This window comes from Panonychus citri, unplaced genomic scaffold, assembly GCF_014898815.1.
Source record: "Panonychus citri isolate SS breed McGregor unplaced genomic scaffold, ASM1489881v1 Contig00120, whole genome shotgun sequence".
Taxonomy (NCBI): domain Eukaryota; kingdom Metazoa; phylum Arthropoda; class Arachnida; order Trombidiformes; family Tetranychidae; genus Panonychus; species Panonychus citri.
The window spans coordinates 358,428-384,895 of record NW_026515525.1 but is presented as its reverse complement, the minus strand read 5'-3'; the positions used below and the strand labels follow the sequence as shown (position 1 = coordinate 384,895).

Below are 26,468 nucleotides of genomic sequence, written 5' to 3'. Positions count from 1 at the left end.
CGCTCTTCGCGAGCATTCAGTTCGAGCTGGTCTCTCCATTGTTGATGATGTTGACGTTGTTGGTCTCGTTGTTGTCTCCGAGATCGTGGTTGTTGTTGTTGGTTGTAGTGGTGGTGGTGATCCATAATTAAACAATGTTTTTAAATGACTGAATTTACACTGAAAAGAAGACAAAAAAGCACGTTAATGTTGATTGAAAACAAGAATGAAAATGAAAAAAAAGCGAAACTAACTGGATCAATGAACCAAATGCTTATTGATGATGATAAATTAAAAAGCGGAATCTTCTCATCAAATCGTTTTGAAATAATATCAGGATCATCTTTGCTCTCAAGATAAACCATGATGTTTAAGAGGCAATGATCAGCTCCATCGATTGAAGAAACTGAGAGGATTGGAAAATTCGATAAGTATCTGAGAAGTTCCGCAAGAAGAGAAATTGAATTAATTAGTTTAATTGGTTATGTAGAATCGCTGATGAGGAAATTTAATATTTAACTTACTTTTATCTCTTCGCGAAAGAGGTCTAATTATCCTTGGGGGTGGTTTTGATCCTATGATTCTCTCATTTACACCATCGTGTCTGGCATAAAAGGATAAAAAACATCCAGAAACGGTGAAGTAAAAATAAGGTATTTCAACCCTGAAGGGGGTCCTCGGAATTGTTTGGTCAACCAGGACGTGACTTTTCACATAAATTTCGATGTTGTATGCGGTCAAGAAAATTGTGGCAAATCTACTTTTATAAAGGGGTTTGTACATGGAAAAAAAATCTGAAAAGAAAAAGTAAATTAATGATTTGCTTGATGTGAAAGGGATAAGAGGTAATACGATTCAACTTACTTTGATATGATTGATAAATTTTCGACATAATAAACAACAATTAATATACAATAACAGTGAATTAAAACAAATTGACATTGATTATTTACAATTTAAACTCTTGTTCACCACATCAGCTGACGTAAAACAGCTGATCTTAGATGATTAGCCGGGAATTTCAATTTTTTTTCTTACACGGAAACTTGTCCGTGTAATTAATTAATTTTTGATTTATTCGTTAGATCCTAGGATCCGATATCTCACCCCTTACTGTGCCAGAGTATTATGGTTTGCCCCTAATCTCATTTTCCCGGGGCTAAAAAAATGTGGAGAATAACTATATCTCCTTCAGATGACCATGAAATGCTTTCTTTCAATAATGACCTTGATCTTTTGATATGACAAATGCGTATCGCTCAAACTCATACCACTCAAGTCTCGTGTCTCTTTGACTCTTAGTTGCTGAGAAAATCGCAAAAACATCGGTAAAAATAATAGATGAATAGCCCTATATTGCAAGATATTTTCAAGGAGAGAAACTCATCCCCTGTGTTTTACTTTCTACACACCCTGTAGTGTACTTAATGATGTGAATTGCAAAATTTTTGGCACAATTCATGCTTTTTAGTTAAATTCTATTCTATTTTCAATTCGATGAGCTCAATGCTCCTGGTCCCATGGCAGTAAAGTTTCGGAGATTAACCACTATCATGGAACGATTTTCAACTTGGACCCCTGAACAACAAGATGTAGGCAGGGTCATGATAAACAGCCAACTACTCCATTTAACACGGGAATGTGTTAGGATCAGGACCAGGTCATTCAACAATTCAATGGACCAATTGTTGGAGCAGGTTACACAAATGGACAAATTGTTTAATGAAGAAGCTCAAAAAATGAGGCTCTTCATAGAGAAAATGAGCAATTAAGAGCAATGTTGCAATTAAAGGAAGGTTCTGAGGGAGATAAAGACATTTCTTTCCTCACTTGGGTGATGGAAAAGATGAAGAAAGAATTTTCTGTTAACACACAAAAGTACAAAGAAAACCCTCGTGGGCTTTAAACACATTGATTTTCATTTTAATATTCATTAAAATCCATTAATTTCGTTAAATAAAACTTTTTAAAAAATTTAAATTTCGCGCGCAAAAATTTCACAGAAAAAAAATTCAGCAAAAAATTTCACCATGAAACTGATCTGGAGTGTTAATCTGTTCCAGAGTTTCATGTGCTGGAGTGTTAGTTTTGTGCTGGAAGAGGACTTTGTAACTACTCATTTGCCATGGAAAGAATCAATCCTGAAGCTATCTAGCATAAATAGTGTTCACTAATTATCAGAAGTAGCCCAATCTCCATCAAAAAGTATGCAGCCTCTAAGAACTATTTGGTTCCAAAATTTCAATCAACTTCAAAGTTTTGGTCTACGTATCATCTCATATCTTTAGTCATTTCTTCTCATCATTATTCTGCACGCAATTGACGTAACTAATTAAATTTTTCGATTAAAATATCGAATAATTAATCAATAGCAATCATCTTCATTAATCTTTGAAATTATTTTCTGAATAGTTAAACTTCAGAAATTGTAATAGTCTCTTATCATAAGAATTAGAGATAACATATCTCAAAAATAGGATAGCTTTCCGACAATATTCTACTAATTTTTAAGACTTTAAACCATCCTAAATGAGAAAATTAAAACACAGTGAAAGAGTTTATAGTTTTAAACATGGAACAGCCAACTTATTTGTTAATTATAATCCTTCAAAATCCCGTTCTATAATTTCTAATTTTATTGGAATACTTGATCGTTACTCCGAGCCAAATAATTTAGTTGAGTTGTTTAATAATCTTGAAAGGTTAAGTATCTCAGCTTGGATATGTGTTAATGGATACGAACAGAATAATCTTCAAAATCGCAGTAAAATGTTGATAAACTTTTACTTGTGTCTATCTTGTTACCTGATGTCATTGAGATACCTGATTCTAGCATTTATCACTGATGAAACCATAAGAATAATTTTAGGTGATACGTTTATTGGATATTCAGCTCATTCCCTGCTCAATGTTATCTTTTTTGGTGCAACTTTCCTGTTGTCAAGCATTAAAACTGCTTTAGCATATTCAGAGTTTATTTCTCAGATGAAAATACTAAAAGTATTCAGTCAATTGAGAAAATGCTCTTTCAAAAGATCAATTTATGGACTAACCAGAAAGAATGACCTTAAGTTTCGTAGAGTAACATGTCTTGCTGGTCATAGTTTGGATGGTTTCATTTTAATTGCATGCGGATCGTGTTTGGCCTTACAAGCTTTGGCCATTGTACTGAATCCAATATTTTCCCTTAGAACTTTAATTTTTCAAGTTCTCTGGTTACCTTTTGTTAATGCTTGTTACTATTTTGCTGGACTTGCCGCCTACTGGTTCTTTGTGCACACAATAATATTCATATCGCTTTCAATTCAATCAACCAGTTCAGTTATTATAAGAGTTAATCGTTTGATTGAAGGGCGTTTGCCTCTTGAACGTTCAGTAAAAGATGAAATTTACCATTTAAACCAATTACAAAATTCACATTACAATACAATCGATATTCTTAACATCAGTTTCGGCTTATCAGTTTTTATAAGTTTCTTCTTTGGTTCCTTTTTTGCCGACCTTGCTTTTTTCTGTGGCACTTACATTGGAACAAAAAATTTCTTTATCGATCTATTGATGTCATTTATTGGATTTATTACCTTAGGAACTATTACTGAATACAATTTCTTTGCTTCCGGATCATTCAAACAGGTAACGTAATCTAATAGTAAGCAGTGTCATTGTCGAGTAATTTAATCTCGTCTTTTTACTAGTAGATAAAAAATTTCCGAAAAACCATTTTTCGAATGTGTTTTAACATTTCACTCGATCTTCGGACTCGAATTAAGGTGAATATCAACTCTGAAGTTAAGAGCTAGTCTCTTATGTATATTTTGATATTCATTCTATGAAATAGATTCTGGCGACACTCGATCGAATGGTGGCTTATCGAATCGGATTCTATGTTGGAAACATTTTCTGCATGGATGAACGTACTTGTCTTCTAGTGAGTCGAAGTTTATTATTGCGAGTCCCATATAATGATAAATAAAGAATGTCCATTAATTATCCAATAATTTGAATATTCGAAACCTTTGCTTCTGAATCAACTAAATTTTGATGATACTAATGGTTATTATCCATTTTATTTAGTTTCTACTGGAAAACTTAAGTTTATACCTACTATTGATCGCTAACATCTCTCAATCTTGATATGGAAAATCAATTCATCTATTATTAAATCTGATGGTAAAAATAATCGTTAATTTGGTTGATCAATGAATCCAAAACCAATTCTGTTGGAAGTTAATTCTTCTCTAAAATACTCTGTATATTTAGAATCAGAAAGAATAAACTTGAACCAAACTTTGTATTAGATGAAAAATTCAACCACCAGATAACATCACCAACATCGAATGAAATTCACTCCAAATGCTGTATAATAAGTTCACGGTGAAAAAGATTTACTCTTACAAGTAAAAGTATCTACTCAATGAATTTACGGATTCGATGTTGCAAAAATACAGTTCAACTTGATTAGATAAACTCTGAAAATCGAGCAACTGTCCAGTATAAACTGTGAGATCATTTCCGTTTTATAGACGATGCAAGAGATTCAAAGAGATGGATATCGGAAAGAAAAAAACTCATCAACTTCATCTTATCAAGATTAATGGAATGAAAAAAATTGTTCGATTAAAGATTATGATGATTATCATGATGATGGGAGTAGAAAAGGGATAAGAGGTAAGAACAGGGGATAAGAATCAAACTCATGTAGCTTCATCATCTTATTACCAATGAAAAGAAATGGCCAAGGATAAAACATTTGTAGCGAAAAAAATAAGTTTTCATCAACAATATTGACCATTAGCTCTTGATTCCAATAAGTTATTATCATTTTATATCATAAAACCACATCACTAACCTTTAATTTCACCTTTTATCTTGAGTTTGGTAAAGTATATAATTTATCTAGCATTCTGATTGTTTCCTATTCTCTAATAAGTTGAACAATAAATGATTAAAGGCAATTATTGAAAATCATCAGGGATCTAAAGTTTTAAAAATAAAACGATAATAAACTGAATTTAGTGCTGAAAAGTGTATTATGATAGCAATAGGATTAGCTGTGAGAGTATCGATAATAATAGTGAAGAGAAATTTATCCCACAAGAAAAAAAAATGAAATTCTACTGATTAAAGTTCAGCAACAAGTTCAACAATTAAGTTGATATTAATTTCCATCAAATAATCGAGCTGATTGTTATCTATGATCCATCAGAATTCAATTGATTCAATTGGAATGAGGTTAAAAGTAGACAAACGATTTAATGATCTTTGGATGTGCTTTCATATTTATTAACAGAAATCATCCCAATGTATTGAAATGATTATAATGATAATGAACAATTGAATGAATTCCAGAATTCTCATGATGAAATAATATGATTATCATGAAAAAAGAAGAAAAAAATTATTATTTTTTTGGAAGTCGAAAAGGGAGACAATGGAAATGGGAATAAGAAGATGGCAAATAGAAAATGATGAGAAGAGAAAAATAGAAAACTGAAAACAAGATAAAGAGAGAATAATAATAATCAGCTGATGATGATGATGATGATGAAAAAAATGGATTGAAAAGAATGTTGGATAAATGATTTTCTGAGTGATGATATTTCATCTTTCATCTAATCATCTTTTTCTTCTTGATTCTCATGGAGAGAAGAAATAACATTTCTGAATTCATGATGAAAATCCTGAAAATTGAGTCTAAATGCTCAAGTGTCTTTGGTATAAACGCAATTCTGGCACATTGAGATTCACATTGGAACTCTTGTTCATCCCATTTACTAACCAATTCCCCCTGACATGAAGCCTAAAATCACAATCAATCTTTTCACTCTTAATCGTCTTTTTTTTTCATCATCAACCAAAAACAACAACCAAACTCATGGTGAGCCTGAGATGATGATGATATTGTTGTTGTCTATTCTTGGTTCAATTCAATGTCACCATGACTATCAATTACTGACTTCTCAACTCTAACAATTTAACATCATGTCCATGATTTATATATAACTAAACCATGAATTTAACAACAACAATTGTATTGTTTACATTAAAAATACATTGGTATAAATATCGTTCTCAATTAAGTTTCATGGTAAACAAAACGTTAAATATACATAAACATGTAATTGTAAATGCATTTATGATTCGCACAATTGAAACTGATGATTAAAAATTCATGGAAACGAATGTTAATCCAGTTAACAAATGAATTAGTCATGGTAAAAGTGATAAATCTTTCTTTCTGGAGACTTTGAGAAAAACAAAGATACTCTAAGCTGCTGGTGAAAAGTTATTTTCTTTCAGACAAATTACGATAATCAACCAATCAAGAATATGATTATCTACCATATTGGTTTAGATTATCGGTTCATTTATCACCTAAACTTATCACCCTGAAGGTGTCACAATTTTGATTGATATGAAATGCTAATAATAATAGTTTATAGTCGATGAGTACTAATCTCAAATCATAATACATGTTAGTATTATGTTAATCAACTGTGAACATCGTTGGGAGTAATTGAAGTTGATGTTTGATATTATGTATAAGAAAATATATTCATTCAAATGATGTAGTGAAAATGAAGTGAAAATCCGTTTGGATTAGAATGAGTTTTCCTATATATATTATGATAGTATATCTTTTCCATGGTCAGTAAGATGAAATGTAGCTTATTCCAAGTGAGAAGACTGGTCAGCAGAAAAAAATAGAGAGAGAAAAAAAGATAAAGCTAAGGATGATTGATGTTTGGATAATTTTTTTTCCTTCCAACCTTATCCTTTGTAAACCATGGTAGTTATTATGGTTATTATTTGACCAATGGTCAGTTGCAGGAAAAGAGAAAGAGAGAGAGAGAGGTCACAATAAGAAAAGAAAAGACATTCACATCTTGAAAGATTTTACATGTTACTTTGGTGACATTGGACTATTTCTCAGGTTAATGGTGAAATGGTCTGTTGATCAGTTTCAAAAGATTCAGATAAATTCATTGATATTGTGAATAGAAGATAGAGAAAAATACTTTTCAAATTCTGTAAGAACAAAGAAACAAAAAAAACTTTCTTTTCTTTTCTTTGATTAATATCTAAATTCAATTGGCTATTTTTGGCCATCTTGACCACTCTTATTATTACTCTTAAACATGAATATACAATTTTTACTCTGATTTCATGAACATGAGCTTGATGAAGCAAACAAATAGAAAGAAAAAGTCAATTCAATCAGAATTTAGTTATTTTTTTCTCTCTCGATTCTCTTTCATGATTAGATTTGTTATCTAAGAAACCGTTTCTCTTAACAAAAATATATTCCACCAAATCTGATTATGTGCATGATAATTTATTATCAGCATAATGAGCAGAATATCAGATTTACCTTGAACAAAATTGTAATACGATTAGTGGGCCAAGTGAAAAGGAAGTTACATCATCATTCAGACTTCGATGAGGTTATCGGGATGATTTTTTTCGCTATCATTATCATTGTTATGTATTCTTTTGTTTTCAAAGAGAAAAAAGATAGAGTAAAGAAAAACATAGATTATATTCTGTATCTTATTCTGTTCATCTTTTTGTATCCAAACAAGAAAGAAAGAAAGAGAGAGAGAGAGAGAGAGAGAGAGAGAGAGAGAGAGAGAGTAACATTCGAGACGATAAATTGATAATAGAAAAGGGAATTATCATCATTCTAGAAACTAATATCTCAACAATACGAACCATGATAATAGTAATCATTTTCAGAATTGTTCCAATGCTGAATTCACCCTGAGAAAAGGAGAAGGAAAAAAAGCTAAAATTGACCATTTACTTTGATCTCTTTCGCATTTTTGTAATTGATGTTATTTGTTTTCACTAGATTATAATAATAAACCATAGAACTCACAATAAACTCTGTCTTATTTTCTAATCATTTGTTGACCAACCTTAAGATGACCTTATGTTTGGTCCAGTGAGTTTAATCTTAATCTGATAATTTTACTACAAAATCACTATCAATTTCGTTCCATCTTCTAATATCTTCTTTCATATCCTTCAAGAGCTTATCTCTTATTCAGCGTTGAAAAGCTTAACCAACATAATTTAGCTAATGAGAACTCAATAAACTAAAGGAGAGAACTTTTTTCTAATATTCTTTTCCTAAGTTATTATTTAAACTAAGCTAAAGCTTATTTCTATTATCAATAGTAAATGTTACTTGTTATTACAAGAATTGAAACATTTACTCAAAAGTTCTCATTATTTTCAATTGCATATCCTCTTCCTCTTTGTAACTATTAATGTCATGAAAATTTCTCAATCTTTAAGATGAGTCTCTCAATGTAATAGCAAAAGAAAATTGAAATTTCTGAAAATTTTGTTTCTTTGCCTCTTAAAAAATATTTCAACCATTAAAGTGCTAAAATTATCTAAAGTTAATAGTAGATAATTTAAATGAGATCTAATCTAAGTTAAAGCCTGGAGCTTTAATTTACTCTAGAAAAAAGTTATCCAACTTTAATCGTGATGAAAAATTGATCTTCACGATCCTTAATTAGTTAGATTATGATATCGAACCTACTAATTTACATTTGCCTTTTAACAAGTAATTTAAATTGTATCAAGGTTAAGAACAATTTGTCTCATTCATTTGATTAATCAGTCTGTATGTTTATTACATTGAGATTTAAGATGCACTAATTGTTATCTGTTAAACATGTTGATAGACAATCAATTGAATGTGCATCAATGGTTATCTCTTTAAACAATCAAAGTGGTTAATTGATTTGACTAGAGGTCAGTGAAAAGAGAAAGTGTTCAAATCAATTAATTAGACTGATTAGTTTGGACAATGGTTATTTCAGATTCAATATAATATATTAGCCTTTTATCTGGTCAATTGGTTTTCTTAGGATATTGGTCAAGCCTTTTAATTATATTGCTTAGTATTGTTGTTGTTGTTGTAATAATTTAGGCGATTAACTTTTGGTGTGCAAGAGCTAAAAGTAAAGATTATTAGTACTCGTGATACAACAGAGTCTTTGCCACACCCTTGTTAATCCAAATATTAATGAGAAAAAGTTGAATTGAAAATGAATTTCAATTCTGTGAATCTTTTCATATGATTTCCCATGAATGGGATAAGGTTTCAGCTGGAAAATAAACTGGGACGGATAATAAATGAAAGTTACTTTTGTCAACTATTGTTTCAAAGCTCGAAGGTAAATGAATCAATGAATTAACTGATTAATTCTCAATTTAAATATCAATTGCATTTAAAAAAAACAGAGAAAAAGAATTGACAAAAAAAAAGAAATAATAAAAAAAAAGTCGACATTTGTTTATTCAAATTCTAAGGGAATGAGATATGAGATCAATGATTATTCAGGATATAAAGTAGAAGGTGGAGTTTGAGAGTAGAAAAGTAATTCAATACTTTGTCTCTTATCCTCCCTAAGGGAATGAATATTTTTCACTCCCGAACATATCACCTCCCAGAGGCACTTTCACCCTTTGTTCACACCCTCACCTTTTCTTTAATCTTCCTTTCACTCTTTCTCTCACTCTATTTCTCTCTCATCGTATTTATCTTCCTTCCTCTCATTCCTTCATTACGATAAATCCACCTAATGATGTTTGTTTCAATTGTATTCTTTTTTTTCTCGTCCTCCTTTCCCTCTCAAACTCATAGAGTAAAAAAACTAATAGAAAAAAGATATTATTCCAATTATCGTGTCACCATAGTGTGAAAGTTGAATATTCACGTGGAAAAGAAATGTAACTAAATCGGAAGCTAGAAAACTGAAAAAAAAGAAGAAAAAAACTTACCTTGATTCAGTTTTGTCTCAGAATTTGTCAAGTTGAAATTCGATTTCCGACAAGTTATTCAAACTAAACTCGGAGGGAATTTTTCATTTAAGCTTTTTCATCAATATTTACCCTGAACTTGTCATGAGTAAAGGACTTTGGTTCTTGGATTATTTTAATCTGAATAAAGTTTTAACTTTAAATCCGACTTACGTTTTTCCATCTCAAAATGAATTTTCTCTGGATCAATGAAGTTATCGCATTTAATTTTATTGGAATAACTTCACTCAACCTTCCATGATAGACCATGATGGGTTTCCTTTACTCTTTTAACCCTTATCATCAAGCTATTCTATCAGTTATTTTCCTCTTCCCTTCCCTTTCCCTTTATCTTAATCTCTTATCATCGTGTTATCATCCAGTTTTATCTTCTTTTTTCTAAACATGAGAAAAATTTCCAAATATATTGAATATTTTTCACATGAAATCCCAGCATAAGATTGAACTTTCTCTCCATTGTCCAAAATGCTTAACTCAATTCCAATATATATTACATGCTACATGGGTCTACCATCTTTTTATTATTCTGTTCATCTAATAGATAATAATTCATGAGTCTGTTTGACTCAAAATCCTCATCACTCATCTCACTAAACTTTTACTCCCTTAAAAATACAGGCAACTTTTTCTATCCTCAAATAATTTAGTCTTCAGAATTTTGTTCTTCCACAGTAAACATACCAACACACATACAAAAAGAGAATAAGAAAAATAACTCACAAGTCATATTTTCCATCTTATATTAAACTCTCAATCTTAGAGATAAAGTTTCAACTCCAATCAGAGTTGAGTGATATTGATCATGATTCTGTTTCGAATCGATTTCAAAATTTTTCAACCCACGTTTCAAAGGCAAAGGAACAAGCCAGAACTGATAACCCGAGATTGAACAGTTGAAAGTTGAAGGGTAGAAAATCTTGAAATCCTCAGGCTTCCTTTTCCATCACTATCATGATTTGGAATCAATTTAAATTTTCTAATTTCCTTTTTCTTCATCTCAACAATTAGTTAATTGTTGTGCTTTTCTTTTTATTTTCATTTTTATAAATTCAACAATTTAAATTTTGTTTCTTAATTTTCCATTGTTAACATTAGTTTTCCCACTCCCACAACTATAGTTGTAAATTTCTTGATTGTTACTCTTAACCAATCTAATTAATTAGTATCCCTGATTAACTGATTGAGTTGATTAAGAATTTATAATATTCCTAACTAATTGTCCAATGGAAATTAATCTAAATTCAAATCTATATCTAAAGATATAGTTAATGTTAATTCAGTTAATTACAATTAACTAATTTTCTTAATTGTATCTACCCAAATCTCTACATCTTTTAAGTTGACCAAAAATTGGTAACAAAAGTAAGAGACCCGATTTTCTCTTTCTCTCCCTCTTTCTTTTTTCTTTCTTTTATTTTTAGCCTTTACCATTGTTAAGTCTAAAGACTTATCTTGGTTAATTTTTATCTTTTTTATCTTCTCTACATGTTAACCATATTGTTCATAATGTCGAGACATAGAGACTAAAAGAGTTACTTTGTAACAATAGTTTCACCTCATCACTAATATGATTAACTTGGTTAATTTGATTAATTTGTTTTCCCCTTGTTTTAATTGTAACCCCTTTTCATCATTAATTGATATCCCCTTAATTGTCACCCCCTTTTTTTTTCTTTTATTCTAAAAAGAATAATTTTCCCTCTATAATCTTCAGTCAATGTTTAACATTAAAATAGTTAACTTGCTCATCTTTAATCTCTCAATTCTTAATTAAGGTGATTCTGCACTTCTAAGTGTTACAATCCATCCATCTCTCAAGTTCCTAAAATTCAACCTTCTTTAATTAGACATTTTATGTTTAATTGTCCAAATCTGAATTCTTTAGAATTATCAGTGAAAGTGAAAACAAGCGTAAGTACAATAGAGAAACTCAGTGATCCTAAAAGAATCGTGTATTCGGTATTTTGGGACCGAAAATCTTCTGAACTCTGTCTCTTCAAGATACAGACTTTTTTTTATCTCAATCACATCCATCGATCTCAAATTGATCATCTAACCTCCTCATCTCAAATTTTCCCCCACAAATTGGCGACCCAGGCAGGATCATTGTGTTTTTCCCCGTGTTTGTGTTTTGTGTTTTCTTTATTTCCGTCTCCAATTCTATTGAATTATCTTTTCCCTTTCCATCAATATGCCACCTAAACGTTCTCGTGTTGCTGCGATTACTCGTATTGCTGCTGCTCGCGCCGCGAAAGCTGCAAAGGCTACCCGCCGATCCCTCAATCTAACTGAAAATTCAGAACTTTCTGAGGATGATACTATCATTCCTCCACCTCCATCACCTCAAGATACTTTTACCCCAGTCAATCCTAGACCCCCGACTCGTGTTTCTACAGTCATCCAAAAACCTAAATCTCTCAGAGATCTCTCTTACAATGAGATTCTCGAACTCTTCAACAAATGGAATATTCCAATTCCAATCAGATCATTGGCTATGAAAAAGCTTAATGATGTCATCTCAACTCATCTTCTTCTTATTGGTGAAAATGTAACCATTCAAGATATTCAAAACCTCGATCTTGACGAGATCAAAAATCAACCTATTCCAAATTGGATTTTGGAATTTCGAACCCAAAATATTTCCGAAGCGGAAATACAAATATTCTTAAAGAATATCGGTCGTGATGAAGAGACCATCTTTAATCTAACCCACTCTGAGCTTTATGCTCTTCCTCTTCCTCTTGGTGTTCTCAACAAAATAAAGAACATTTTAAATTCTTTTGGTGCTCATATTAGTGAGCAATTACCTTCATCCATCACTCCCTCTGTCAATTCCAATGACAATCTTACTCCATCAACTTTCTTCGAATTGATGAAACAATTGAAGACTGACCCTCATGTACCAGAATTCCGCTCTGGTGAGGACCAATATTCTTGGCTGGTAAAGACCAAGGATCGTTTATCCAAAGAGAATGTGGATGACGAAACAAGACTCCGACTTCTCCAAAAGTCGATGGCCCACGAAATAAAAACAAGTGCCGCTGGTTTAGATGATATTACCGATTACCAGGAATACGTCGATGCCCTTTTTGAAAAATTGAAGACTCCCGAAAGTCAATACAGTGCAGATTTTGAGCTCCGAAACTGCCGTTACAACCCGGAATTCCACCCGGAAAAATTCTTCTCCGATATGAGAAGATTGGTGACCAAAGCGTTTGGTCCAACAAATGATTCCCTCTTTCTTAACCTCGTACTCCAACATATCCCTCGAAATATCCGAGATGATATTTATACCCTTGGTATTAATGATGATCGAACCAGAATTTACAATCATCTTACGAGAATTCATTTTGATTATAAAAATAATCAAAATAGACAAAAAGTCCAAAAAACAGTTCCCTCGAAAAACCCTAACCCAAATCATTCCAATGATAAATCTTCAGTTGCTCGAATGCTTAAAACTAACAACCCTAATTATTCCCAATCTAACTCTAACTATAAGAGAAACCCAAATGCATCTTCATCCGCATCTAAAGATGCTAAATTTTGCAATTATTGCAAAGGTGATGATCATACAATTGATGTTTGTTCTAAGTTAGCTTATCGAAAAGCTCAAGAAGCTGCAGGAATTAAACCTCCTTATCAGGGAAAAAATCAAAATTACGTTCGACAACCATTCAACTCAACAGCAGCCCCAACTAACTTAACCACTTTGGTTAATCAAGATCAGCCAGTTCCTCAAATTCAATTCCCTCCACAACCAGTTAATGCTATTGTCTCAGTTCCCCAAATGCTCACTAACCCAATACAGTTAGATAACCGACCACCCTCTCCTCCCGAACCTATGCAAAGCGGACTCAGAGGAAATGTAGGATTTGCAATATCTAAAGATATAAAGCAAATTTCCCAAATTGGAAACACTGCAATTTCTCATATGCCTCAAGTCAACTTAACCTCTGCTTGCCTGATAAAACTCGTGTTCAAGAAGGTAAAGTGTTGATAGACACCGAGCGTCAGCTTGTGTTATCGATGCCGGTCTAGCTTCCTCCTTCAAGCTCACGTTATAAAGGTGAACAGAACCCTAAAAGGTATTGCATCAGGAGTCTATGTAGATTTTTTGGTTTTCGTATGCAATATTTAAGCATAATGGTATGGACGAATCCCGCATCATCAAATTCCAAATTTGTGAAAAATTTGAACCCGTATTTTTGTTAGGGAATGCCTTCCTTCATGTTTTTTACATGAAAATTCTTTCTGACGGAAATGAGTATGATATCTCTGTCAAAGAAACCCCAATTCTCCTGAATTAAATAACCTGACTTTTATCCGATTCTGTACCCTGATGAAACTGACTTCATCATTGAAACTTCTATTAAAGTTACTGGTAATGCTGCCGATTATATCTGGACTCTCCTCAACTCATTCATCTCATTCAACTCATACAATTAACAATTCCTCAACTACATCCACTCATCATCCAAATCTAACAACAATTCAAATCCCATCTGAAGAAAACAAATTCAAAAATTTTCCTCAACAATCAATAATCGCTCGGTGTATGCTCGTTAGTGAAAACGAAATTACCGAATCAAAAACTCAATCCTTCCTTGACAAGATTAAGTCAAGAATCAACCCAAATCTAAGTTCATCTCAACAAAATGAACTTCTCGAACTTTTCGAAAACTATCAAGATGTTTTTTCCAAACACAAAACGATCTTGGATTTGTCTCATCATCTGTTTGTCCAGTGAAAATTGATTTAGAAAATCAAATTATCCCGTACCAAAACCCTACAACTGTAACATTCATCGCCGTGGAGTTTTCGTGAGATCATTAATGACATGATCCAACATGACCTGATCGAACCCTCGGATGCGCTTGAGGTGCACCATCATTATTGGTTCCTCGATCAGATGGCTCTCATAGGATGGTAACTGATTATCGTCTCTTGAATCGTCTCACTAAAATTCCGAGACATCCCATGCCCAGAATCGACGACTGTCTCGAAGTCGTTCGAGGTGGACAATTCTTCAACCTTTTCGACCTGGCACAAGGTTACCACCAAATAGAACTTCCTCCTTCCGAAAGAGAGAAAACAGCGTTTGTAACCCCGGATGGTAAGTACCAGTACAAACGACTCCCCATGGGACTCGCCGGTGCTCCATTCATATTCCAGCGATTCATGAACAAAGTTCTTGAAGGGTTACAATATGTCAATTGTATTGGATACTTTGACGATATCCCTGTTGTTGGTGTAACTTTTTCCGATCTCATCGCTAATACGATATTGGTGTTAGAAAGATTGAGAAAATACAATCTAAAAGTTAAGCCAGAAAAGTGTCACTTCGGTGAAACCGAAATCTTATTGTTAGGACATTTAGTCTCAGGTGAAGGAATCCGTCCCGACCCTAAAAAGGTTCAAGCCCTAGTTAACCTCCGATACCCTAAAACTGTCCGTGAACTTCAATCCCTCCTAGGATGTTATAATTATTTCTCCAGGTACATAAAAAACTATTCCTCCATCGCCGCTCCACTTTATCGTTTAATTTCAAAAGAACGAAAATTCAAAATTCTCCCCGCTGACAAACAAGCCCTCGATTCTCTCAAATCATCTCTCATCAATACCACGCTCTTGGTACATTTCAACCCTAAACTTCGTCGTAAAATCTCCGTCGATGCATCTGATGTTGCTGTTGGTGGAATCCTATTACAGGAAGACGACAAATCTGAAGATTTCAACTGAAAACCCAATTGAAACCGTAAGCCATTGGCTCCCAATTTCCTTTTCTCCCAAAATTACTGAAGCATCAACTTCATTACAGTGTTTCAGAAAAGAACTTCTAGCAATTCTTGTCGGTGTGTACAAGTACTCACTATCTCGATGGTGAAAATTTCCTAATCGAGACTGACCACCATACCCTGTGTCAGCTCCCAAAATTAATTTTAAAATTCTAGACTCCAAAGATGGTCAATTATGCTCTCATCTTATAATTTTAAAGTCATTTATAAAAAGGATTAACTCATCCTCCGACTGTTTCTCCCGTTATCAGTCCGAATGGGACCATAGAAAACTATCGATCCCGAAGAAGAGTTTTAGACAAAATTTTCTTAACGAATATGTTGAAGACCCATCATTCCATCACTACTATGATATTGGAATGAATTTGATTAACCTCCTTTGAAGCTCCTATTCTCGATTACGAGCAAATCAAAGATCCTCCTCTACTTTTATATTCAGTCACCTCAGAAATAGCACATCTTCAACCTCATTCCAAATCATCTCCTCAAGAATTTTCCTTATGGAAGGAAAAAGTAAGAACCGCTCAGAAAAACAACCCTGATGTTCAGTCCCTCATCTCTCAACTTTCCAATTCAAATTCGATTGCTGCTAAACGATATGTTTTAAAAGACAATCTTCTCTACCGAAAGGACTCACGAACCCCCTTTGGAACTCGACTCGTGATTGATCCTGAAATCTTAAAAGAGATATTCCAACTTGAGCATGAATCAACCCTCGGTGGCCATTTCGCCACAGAAAAAACCTACTTAAATATCGCTCGACGATTTTGGTGCAAATTCCTCTATGATGAAGTGAAAAAGTTGTGTGAAAACTGTTTAGTTTGCAACTTAGCAAAACCTTCCAACATCATTTATGTTGATCCCTCCATCAAACCCATTCCTCAAGAAATTCTAACCCGATTTGAACTTGACGTTCAAGGCCCGATAACAATTGGAAATTCTAAAAAATACATCCTCGTCATCGTCGATGTTTTATCGCGATTTGTGTACGCGAAAATGACCCTCAACCAAACAGCTACAACTGTAATCAACTTTCTCTCCAATTTCTTTCATCTCTTCGGTTTCCCAACCCACATCCAAACCGACTTAGGAACAAATTTCACTTCGGATGAATTTAAAAAGTTCATAGAAAAACATGGTATTGTTCATGACACCAGTACCCCTTACCACCCTCAATCCCAAGGCATTGTCGAAAGATGCAATCGCACAATTGCAGAAAGACTTCGTGCTTATGTTTGTGCCAAAGGTACAAAAAATTTGGTCTCCGCTCTCCAAGCATCTCTGTATGCAATCAACTCATCCGTCCACAAGATTACTCGCTTCAGTCCTTACTTCCTTGTTTTTGGTCGCGAGCCTAATAAACCCCTTGACAATTACTTGTCCATTAACCACAATTCCCCTGTGACCGTAACCGAAGCCCGTAAAATTGCTTACGCGCGACTTAATTCCCAACAACTTTACCAGATTAACAGAACCAAATCCCTTCATCCTCAATCTCCCTACGATATTGGAGATTATCTTCTAGTTAAAAATGAATCTCCAGATTCAACAATTTCTAAAAAACTTCGAAATCGCTATCATGGCCCTTATTTAGTTTGTGGTCTTAAGAAAGGTGCACTTATGTTATTAGACACTCTAAGCTTTAATCTCTTCATCTCCAATGTTTCTAATACAAAGAAATATACAGGAAAGTTAACCACAAAGATGTTAAACCTCAGAGAAAATTTTTTCAACCCCGATTCTTACTTAGAAAATGAAGACTTCAATTCCCCCGAAATTGAGTTAATTACTGACAACCAATTTCAATCACTCAGTGATAATGATTATGTTGAAAATGAAGATCTTAATTCCGATTCAATTCCTAATGAAAATTCAAATGACCCAATTAACCCAAATAATGATGAAAATCTAAATGATTTTATTCATAATCTTCCTCAGTCAAATCTTCCTTCCTCTCCAATTAAAAATTCTAATTGTAACAATCAGTTAATTACTGATCACTACAGTGATGAATTAATTAACAATATTCCTCAAAAACAAAAAAGAAAATATCGAACATCTGATCAACAGATAATCGAACAGCCAAAGTTAATTGTTAACAATCAAGAAAAAATGTTAACCAGACAACAATTAAGAAACCAAAAAGTTTTTGTATTGTTTAATTTTTTATTATTAGAAAATGATAATGAGAATATTTTTCTAATTAACTTTAATTGTTGTTCTCAAGTTGATCACTACAGTGATAAGAATTTAAAATTTTCCAGAAAAATTAATTTCGATCATTCTAGTGATTTAGATTGTTCTAAATTCGAAATTAGATTAACATCTGTTGAAAAGAAAAATTCTATTCTTTTTAAGTTTCCCCTTTCCTCTGTTGAAGGCGTTAGTTTCGCTAATTACCTTTACCCGCCTTTGTCTTTGTTTCCTCTTCATTTAACTCTTTGGTCATTTAGAGTCAAGTTGATTTTTATTAACCTAATTTCTCATCTCCACCTTGAAAATTTTTCTTTGTTCAATTTAGTAAAATCTTTAGATTTAATTTTGTTTCAATTATTAGTAATTCACCAGAATTCTGAGAATTGTGAAAATTATAAAGTTCAACTAAATTGTTCTTCACCTTCATCACCCCAACACTTCAGTGTTAAAATTTCCTCCGCCATCTTCAGTGAAGTGAAAAGTGCTTCCGAACTGTTGACTCAAAGTGCCTTTAAGTGCCTTCATCAAATTAATCATCTCAAGATTAATCATCCCTCTCATCGCCATTATCAACAATTTAGCGTCAAAAAGCTAATTAACCAAAAAGTGAAAATGGACAAAAACCCGAACTCACCACCCACACCTTCTAGTGTTCCCGTTTCTTTCTCCAACAAACGTGCTAATTCTCATCTCTTGAAATCTGTTATTCCAAACTGTGGTTATGAAAGTGACCCTGATTGTTGGTACATCCCTGGTCCAATTGCCTCTTCAACCGAACCCGATCATCCCCTCATCGACCTCAACTCACCACCAAGAAAAACTGTTGAACTGAAAACTGTGAAATTTCAATCTCCTCTGGTTACCCAACAAACTCTTAAACGTTCAGTTTCTATTGAATCTTTAGATTCAATTGCTTCCTCTCATCCAAACCAATTAAGGAAAATTTCTCTCCGGAATCAAATGGAAGAAGAAACTCAAGGTAAGATCATTGTTAAGTCGAACCTCTCTAACTTTTTACCATCTACTTCTTCCGAACCGAATAAATACCCTAAGCCCGGTGAATTTCCTAAATTCTTTCCAAACGAAATCCCTGCGCCTCTTCCTTCAGAACTTCCCGATCATGTTTCGATCGAAAAATACAATCAAGTTAGACAATTAGTCTTAATGAAAAATCAGAATTTCAAAAATATCAGACAGAAATTCGAAAAGATGATTAGAGAAAAACTTTTTCTAAACCTTTATCAAGATGAAATTATCTATTCAGTTCCTCTTCCGAAAATACCTAAAGGTATATCAAAATCTTCAGTCACCCATGAAAAGTTAGATTCATTTATTAATGAAATTCGTTGCTTCTTCTGTGAGCAAATCTCTCTTATCCCCATCGAATGCGACTTTTGTAAGCATTGGTATTGTACCAATTGCGTTATTTTCGTGCAAAATTTGATCGCAATTTTAAAACTCACTCCACCTTCGAGACCCAATAAATTCATTTGCCTCTTTCCATCATGTTTAAGAAACTTTTCCTCCATCGATGACTACCCCACTTACAGCTCGATTACTTATTCATCAACTTACGTTAACTATCGAAACTGTAAATTTAATTGTAGGTACACTCTCTGCGCTAAACAATTAAGTCCTAATTTGCTTTCGGCTCACGAATCAAAATGTCGATTAGGATTGTTTAGGGAAGAAGTGGATCTCGAATCAATTTCAATCTTTCGTCAAGGCTCCTCTGTAAAGGAACTTTCCTCCATCAATCCAAAGCGTTTAGTTAGCTTCATCCCTCCTCACATCAAACTCGCACCCACTCCGCAAATCTCCTACTCAACCCACGAGTTCAACTTCGAACAAAAATTCGAATTATATGCCTGTCTTTTGGTTAACAAAGAAGAAAATCCAACTGACCCTCTTTTATCGGACACTAGCATTCGTTCTCATGCGAATCTTAGATTAGGTTTTTGGGAAACTTTCAACAAAAGAAAAGACCCTACTCTTCCCCTATCAGAAAATGAAGAATTTGTTCGAACAATAGGCTTTCCTCCCGTTCTCTCTTACGCTCCAGCTCCATTTCGACCTCGAACTACTTGGTCATCCAAGTCAAATCCCGTTCCCCACTATCTTCTCAAAGATTCGGAAGAATGGTTAAAGTTCAGTGAGGGAAGACCCAAACATGATCTTCCTTGCTCACCTCTCAGGTTATCCCCTGATGCTGGTCAACCAAACACCCCCTACACTGCCATTAACCCTCTTTCTAGATTGACCCTGGAAGAGCAAAATGTTGTTAAAAATAAAATTTCCGAATGGTTTCCATCCCTAAGAGAATTGGTAACCCTGACAAAATCTTCCTCCACCTCTAACCCGCTCAGACTCGAATATCGAGTCAATCGAAAAAATAAAGCCGCTGCTATTTTCAACGCGCTGGTGGACCAACAAGTCGAAGATCTCTCTTCGAATCAAAAAGAATTTCTGGCCGAACAAATCAGTGAACATCCTGATCCTTCCAATGTTTATTCGATCAATGCTTCATATGTTCGAATAATTCGATTCAATGCCGAAGGAGTTCGAAAAATCGTACATCATCCCGTTTGGATTGTTATCATTGACGGTAACTGTGATGTCGTTTATGAAACCCTAGTCCACTATAAGGACATTCACTTCATGGATACCCACTTTCATGGGTTAACAAAAGACGATTTAAAATTCGCCAAACACCTCGCGTCAGTTAGAGATCAAGTTCTTTGCTTTTGGCCTGTGCTAAACAAATTGTTGGTGCTGGACTTGTTTCTCTACTAAATGTCTACAACTTTCCCTGATGATCGACATTCTTCGACCTAAGATGCGAGATGTCACTGTTTATTTCTCCTATCGGACTACACCCGCCTCATTATCTCTTCTTGCTTTCATCATCTTCAGTGGATACACAATTAGAGACAGACCCCACTCACCCGCCGTCGAAGCTCTTACCGCTATGAGGATGTATATGGCATTCTGGCAAGATATCGAGGAAAAAGTCAAGTCCACTGGTCGTGGAATCCACAATCAATCTATTCAATTCTACGTGCGAAATGATAAAGTTTCGTATTTACACAAGAAACTCACTGAATTGATAGATTCGAAAAAAGCAAAGTGGCCACTCGACTGGTCATATCATCAACATCACCGAGAGAACCCGGAATACTCATCATTCCAATGCGTTTCCCCCGCACCATCACCAATTCCATCATCATCATCATCCTCATCACCTCCATCAATGGTTTCAACAAGAATTGTGAGACCTCCAACATCATCATCATATGAAAAACCTTCACCATTTACCCTGTTCAATATCGTTCATCCTCCGAACTCATCCCAAAGAAAAAACAATAACCCCGTTGCTTATCAGCTTGGACTCGATGAAACTGTTCATCCATTAGTCTCTCAAGCGGAAATGAAAAAGCTTTTTGAAAATGTTCCCTCAGGATCTTCCTCATCATCAACCTCACCTAATCAAGCCCTGGATTCTTCAGTAAAATACATATTGGATAATCTCTCAGACCCTCCCTTATCATTTGGTTCTCAAGATCCAAGGAAAAACCCGCTCCATCCACACCATGTTAGGCCGAACACTCCATCTCCTCCCGAAGTTCAATCATCATCTTCATCCACATCACCACCAAATCACAATAGGATTCCAAAGGAAACCCTGAAGAAGTATCTTCATCAAAGTGCTGGGGACTGAAGGGTAGAAAATCTTGAAATCCTCAGGCTTCCTTTTCCATCACTATCATGATTTGGAATCAATTTAAATTTTCTAATTTCCTTTTTCTTCATCTCAACAATTAGTTAATTGTTGTGCTTTTCTTTATTTTCATTTTATAAATTCAACAATTTAAATTTTGTTTCTTAATTTTCCATTGTTAACATTAGTTTTCCCACTCCCACAACTATAGTTGTAAATTTCTTGATTGTTACTCTTAACCAATCTAATTAATTAGTATCCCTGATTAACTGATTGAGTTGATTAATTTATATTCCTAACTAATTGTCCAATGGAAATTAATCTAAATTCAAATCTATATCTAAAGATATAGTTAATGTTAATTCAGTTAATTACAATTAACTAATTTTCTTAATTGTATCTACCCAAATCTCTACATCTTTTAAGTTGACCAAAATTAAACAAAAGTAAGAGACCTGATTTTCTCTTTCTCTCCCTCTTTCTTTTTTCTTTCTTTTATTTTTAGCCTTTACCATTGTTAAGTCTAAAGACTTATCTTGGTTAATTTTTATCTTTTTTATCTTCTCTACATGTTAACCATATTGTTCATAATGTCGAGACATAGAGACTAAAAGAGTTACTTTGTAACAATAGTTTCACCTCATCACTAATATGATTAACTTGGTTAATTTGATTAATTTGTTTTCCCCTTGTTTTAATTGTAACCCCTTTTCATCATTAATTGATATCCCCTTAATTGTCACCCCTTTTTTTTTTATTCTAAAAGAATAATTTTCCTCTATAATCTTCAGTCAATGTTTAACATTAAAATAGTTAACTTGCTCATCTTTAATCTCTCAATTTTAATTAAGGTGATTCTGCACTTCTAAGTGTTACAATCCATCCATCTCTCAAGTTCCTAAAATTCAACCTTCTTTAATTAGACATTTTATGTTTAATTGTCCAAATCTGAATTCTTTAGAATTATCAGTGAAAGTGAAAACACAAGCGTAAGTACAATAGAGAAACTCAGTGATCCTAAAAGAATCGTGTATTCGGTATTTTGTGGGACCGAAAATCTTCTGAACTCTTGTCTTCAAGCCTACAGACTTTTCCGAGTTTTATCTCAATCACATCCATCGATCTCAAATTGATCATCTAACCTCCTCATCTCAAATTTTCCCCACAAAGTTCAACCCCTTTGCTTTTTTTTACAATTATTCTGTCTTACAATTGTGAAGACCGATAATTGAATGAAAACATGATAACTTCAAGTGCTTAAAAAAAGCAATGAAACAAAAAAGTTTCATTATATTGATCGCTGTAAAGATTAACAAGTTAACTGATTATCAAATGAAATTATCAGTTTTATTGGTGCTTTTTTTTTCATTGATTGTTGTTGCTGCTTTTATTTATTATCATCATAAACTGTACAAGTTTATTTTTCTTGCTCACTAATCGAGTTAAGATTGATTTGATTTTCTTGTTAAGACAATGACAGTTGACTTTCTTATTGTTTTTTTTTTGGTGTTTTTTGTTTCTGGTTCTTGTTGACAATCACTTATGATACAGAGAAAGACAAGCAAAGTATAATGTCAACTTGTGATGACCTAATATCCATCACCTAATACTCATGTTGTTTACTCCATTGACATTCACATTAACACCCATACCCGATTCTTGTATCAATTTACTACATAAACTGTGATAACGATCATTAGATATAATTATTAGGTCATTAAAATTTGAAGAGTTTTTTTTTGCTCAATCATTCTGAAAACTCTGAGTCGCTAATCTCAATGATGAAATTCAAATTTGAGTTTCACTCTTAATCCCTGGAAATGATTGGATAAGTTGGTAAAATTTGCATTTAAATTTACATGCAAATTTAACTGGAAACAAATTGTTAATTCTCACATTCAATTATCAATTTCAATTGAAAATTATTACTTATTTACTATGGAAACGAATTCAACTTTTCATCAAGTTTCAAGTTTCACAGAAATAAATAGCTAAGATTATTCTTAAGTTTGAATTAGAGTAAAGATTAAGAGGCTTAGAAATCAAAACAATACAACTAATTACTCTTTCTTCTGGTAACTTTGTTATTTCTTCACAAAATTACATCTCTCTATTTCTTTATGTGATAGGATCGCTGTTTCTAAATAATTGAGTTTACATGAAGATGAAATTGAGCTAAAATAATTTTGTTCTCGATACACTCTCTCTTCAAGAGATATTTTTATCATAGATTCTCATTAGCATCATATTAATCGTTCCGTTCTGTGATTCAATTTTTTCTCGATCATTTACCAATATCGATACGTCATTTAATCAGACCGAGAATAAACCAAGCATAAAAACAGATAATAGTGGTTTCATTCTGGGTGAATGTGAAAATTGTTCAATGATTCTCAGATATTCATGTTGATTGTTGATGATTTCATCTTCTACTTTGTCGTAAATATCAAGATGATTAGTGGGTTAAACTTTAAATTCATTATTTTAACTACAATTTCGTAGATTTGTAATTTACCCTGAATAAATTGACGGAGAGGAAAAATTTTCAACCTCAATTGTAGGTAAACTTGCATATCATTTGTTTCCTCTCGGATCATTTAATTTAGTTTAAATCAGGACAATTACTATTGATTTAACAATTGAATGGCAATAAAAGTCAAGGGTAATTCATTTCATCATATTGACACAATAAAAGTCACCATTAAACTAACCCAAAATCTGAATTCCCTATTATTATTCAGATTATATTCATAATCAGCATCTTTATCGATCTGAAATGTTGACATTCCCTTTGAAAGAAAACCAATGTTTACATAATTTTCATTTTAATCAATTTAATAACTTACTAACTAATTCCAATGACAAGTAAATTAAATGCTGACTCTTGATGTAACTTGAAACCCATTTGATGATTGTTGAAAGTAATTACATTCAACGGAAAATAAAACAATCAACATTAAATCAAAATACTAATAAGTTATTCTGATGGATCAAGTTCTTCAATCATGGAAACAAAACTTAATATAATCTATTAAACTTGATATAATATGAGTCTGAAGATGAGTAAGAAAAGGAAAGGAAAAAAATTAAGAATCATTATCAACAGTGTTAGAACTTTTCTTTTGCATAACTTGAAGTGAATTTATCATTCGTAATGATAATAGTTTGTTTCAATTCTCAGTTACTATTCATATTATTATTTACGTTGATTTTACTTTTGACCGGTTTTCCGATTGTTTAACTGAATTCAAGTTACATCATTAATCCCATGGTTTTGCTTTTAACTTTTACCATGAATTTCAACACTCTAATCATCATCATCATCATCATCATCATCACTAGCATTGTATTTACGAGAAACTTGAGAATCATGAGCCAGAGGTAAACAAATGGATAGGAAATGATTATAAGTTGGAAATGAGAGAGGGAATTAAATTATTCTGGGTCAGAATGAATATTCTGATGCCAGAATAAATGAAAATAAATCAAGGTTTTCCATTTCACTCTTAATTATAATCTTCATGATGGATGAGATGATTTAATTAGATTTATACACAGAGATTCACAAGTGAACATTACTTGTCGTAATATTTATATGTGAAACTAAAATTCTGAGCTTTCGAAAATGGTAAATTCTGAGAAATAGCCAAGCTAAATGTTAACAGAATTTAAAGAGTAGAAAAAATTGTCTCTCTTTTCATGAGAAACTTTTCACTTCCACCAGTTGTTTTGTTATTACAATTAAATTTAAACTTCTCGATTAATTAACTTCTTATTAAATGAATTAACTTTCAGCTCAAATATATTAGCCGATTGAATTGATTATATGAAATTACATCTATTCACATGATAAGCGATTTACATTATTCATGAAAATCGAAAACTTGAACAATATTTCAAGTTTTTTCCTTCTTCTTTTTGACAATGAATAAGATCATATATGTAACTTAGATTTAAGATAAAGTGTATATCAACATCAGAATAAATAATCTTCATTTTTCCAAGTTATCTTTTGACACGAAGTAATCAGAGTATAAGATACTGTAGATAAAGAATCACATTTACATTGGAACATTTTTTTTTCTTCCCAAAATCAACAAGTAAAACCTCCTTATCAGAATGAATCATAATTCGGGATTCAAATGACATTCATCTGAGAGAAAATGATGTGAATGAAAAGAAGAAGAGAGAGAGAGAGAAAAAAAGTTCTACTCAAGGAGAAAAGTAAAAACATACATACATAGTATTAGAAAATAAATCCTCTTATCTGATATGTAATATCAAAACTTATATTCTTTGTCTTCTATCTCGTATCTTCATCTTCATCATTAGCTATTCATGTTTTATACATGTTATACCTTGGAATCAATCGAAGAATATATCTTCTTTTCTCTGTATATGTGTACAGAAAAACTCTTGCGGTAACAAGGAAACCCTAAGAAACTGATTTCATTCAGTCTTAAGTCTCCAGAATTGATACTGTAAGAAACCATTGCTTCTGACATTCATGGCTCAAGAGGATTAGATTAAATTATCTTGAGATAATATCAAGTGAAAAAAATGTAACAAGCTTTTCAACCATGTTAATCCCTTTCGTTTTTTTCCTCCAAGTTAAACTCTTATGGTCTCATCTTATGTGTATTACTTAATCATGATATTGCTTCCAGTAAGAGATGAATTCATGCTGATTGAACTCTAAAGGTTAGTTTACCTCGATTTTAGAGTAACGAAAGAATCTGAGTAATCGTTGGAATAGATCATTTTATGGAAAAGTTTACCGACAAAAAGTGGAAATCTCTGTAATCTAATAAGCCTGCAATCTATTATTTGTCCATGGTGAAGCTCATTGACGAGTCGAAGATTTTAATGAAGCTGCAGAGCGAAATCACTAAGGAAATTCTTGTGAATAACAAGTGCGATTTTGTGATTAGCGTTGA

General features: G+C 32.9%; 1 protein-coding gene across 1 annotated transcript; it reads left to right on the top strand.

Moving 5' to 3' along the window:
- The first annotated feature begins 1,532 nt into the window (after nt 1-1,532).
- On the top strand, nt 1,533-4,399 carry LOC128390455 (uncharacterized). Its single transcript, XM_053350171.1, has 6 exons — nt 1,533-1,571; nt 2,066-2,117; nt 2,627-3,612; nt 3,678-3,749; nt 3,818-3,907; nt 4,054-4,399. Exons 1-6 carry the CDS (start codon nt 1,533-1,535, stop codon nt 4,111-4,113), a joined length of 1,299 nt encoding a protein of 432 aa, XP_053206146.1. The 3' UTR covers nt 4,114-4,399.
- The last annotated feature ends 22,069 nt before the right edge of the window (nt 4,400-26,468 follow it).

Coding starts and splice junctions, on each gene's coding strand:
- LOC128390455 (XM_053350171.1), top strand. CDS start 1,533: ATGGAACGATTTTCAACTTGGACCCCTGAACAACAAGAT. Junction 3,750..3,817: donor ATCTTCGGACTCGAATTAAG/GTGAATATCAAC, acceptor TCTATGAAATAG/ATTCTGGCGACACTCGATCG. Junction 3,908..4,053: donor ATGAACGTACTTGTCTTCTA/GTGAGTCGAAGT, acceptor CATTTTATTTAG/TTTCTACTGGAAAACTTAAG.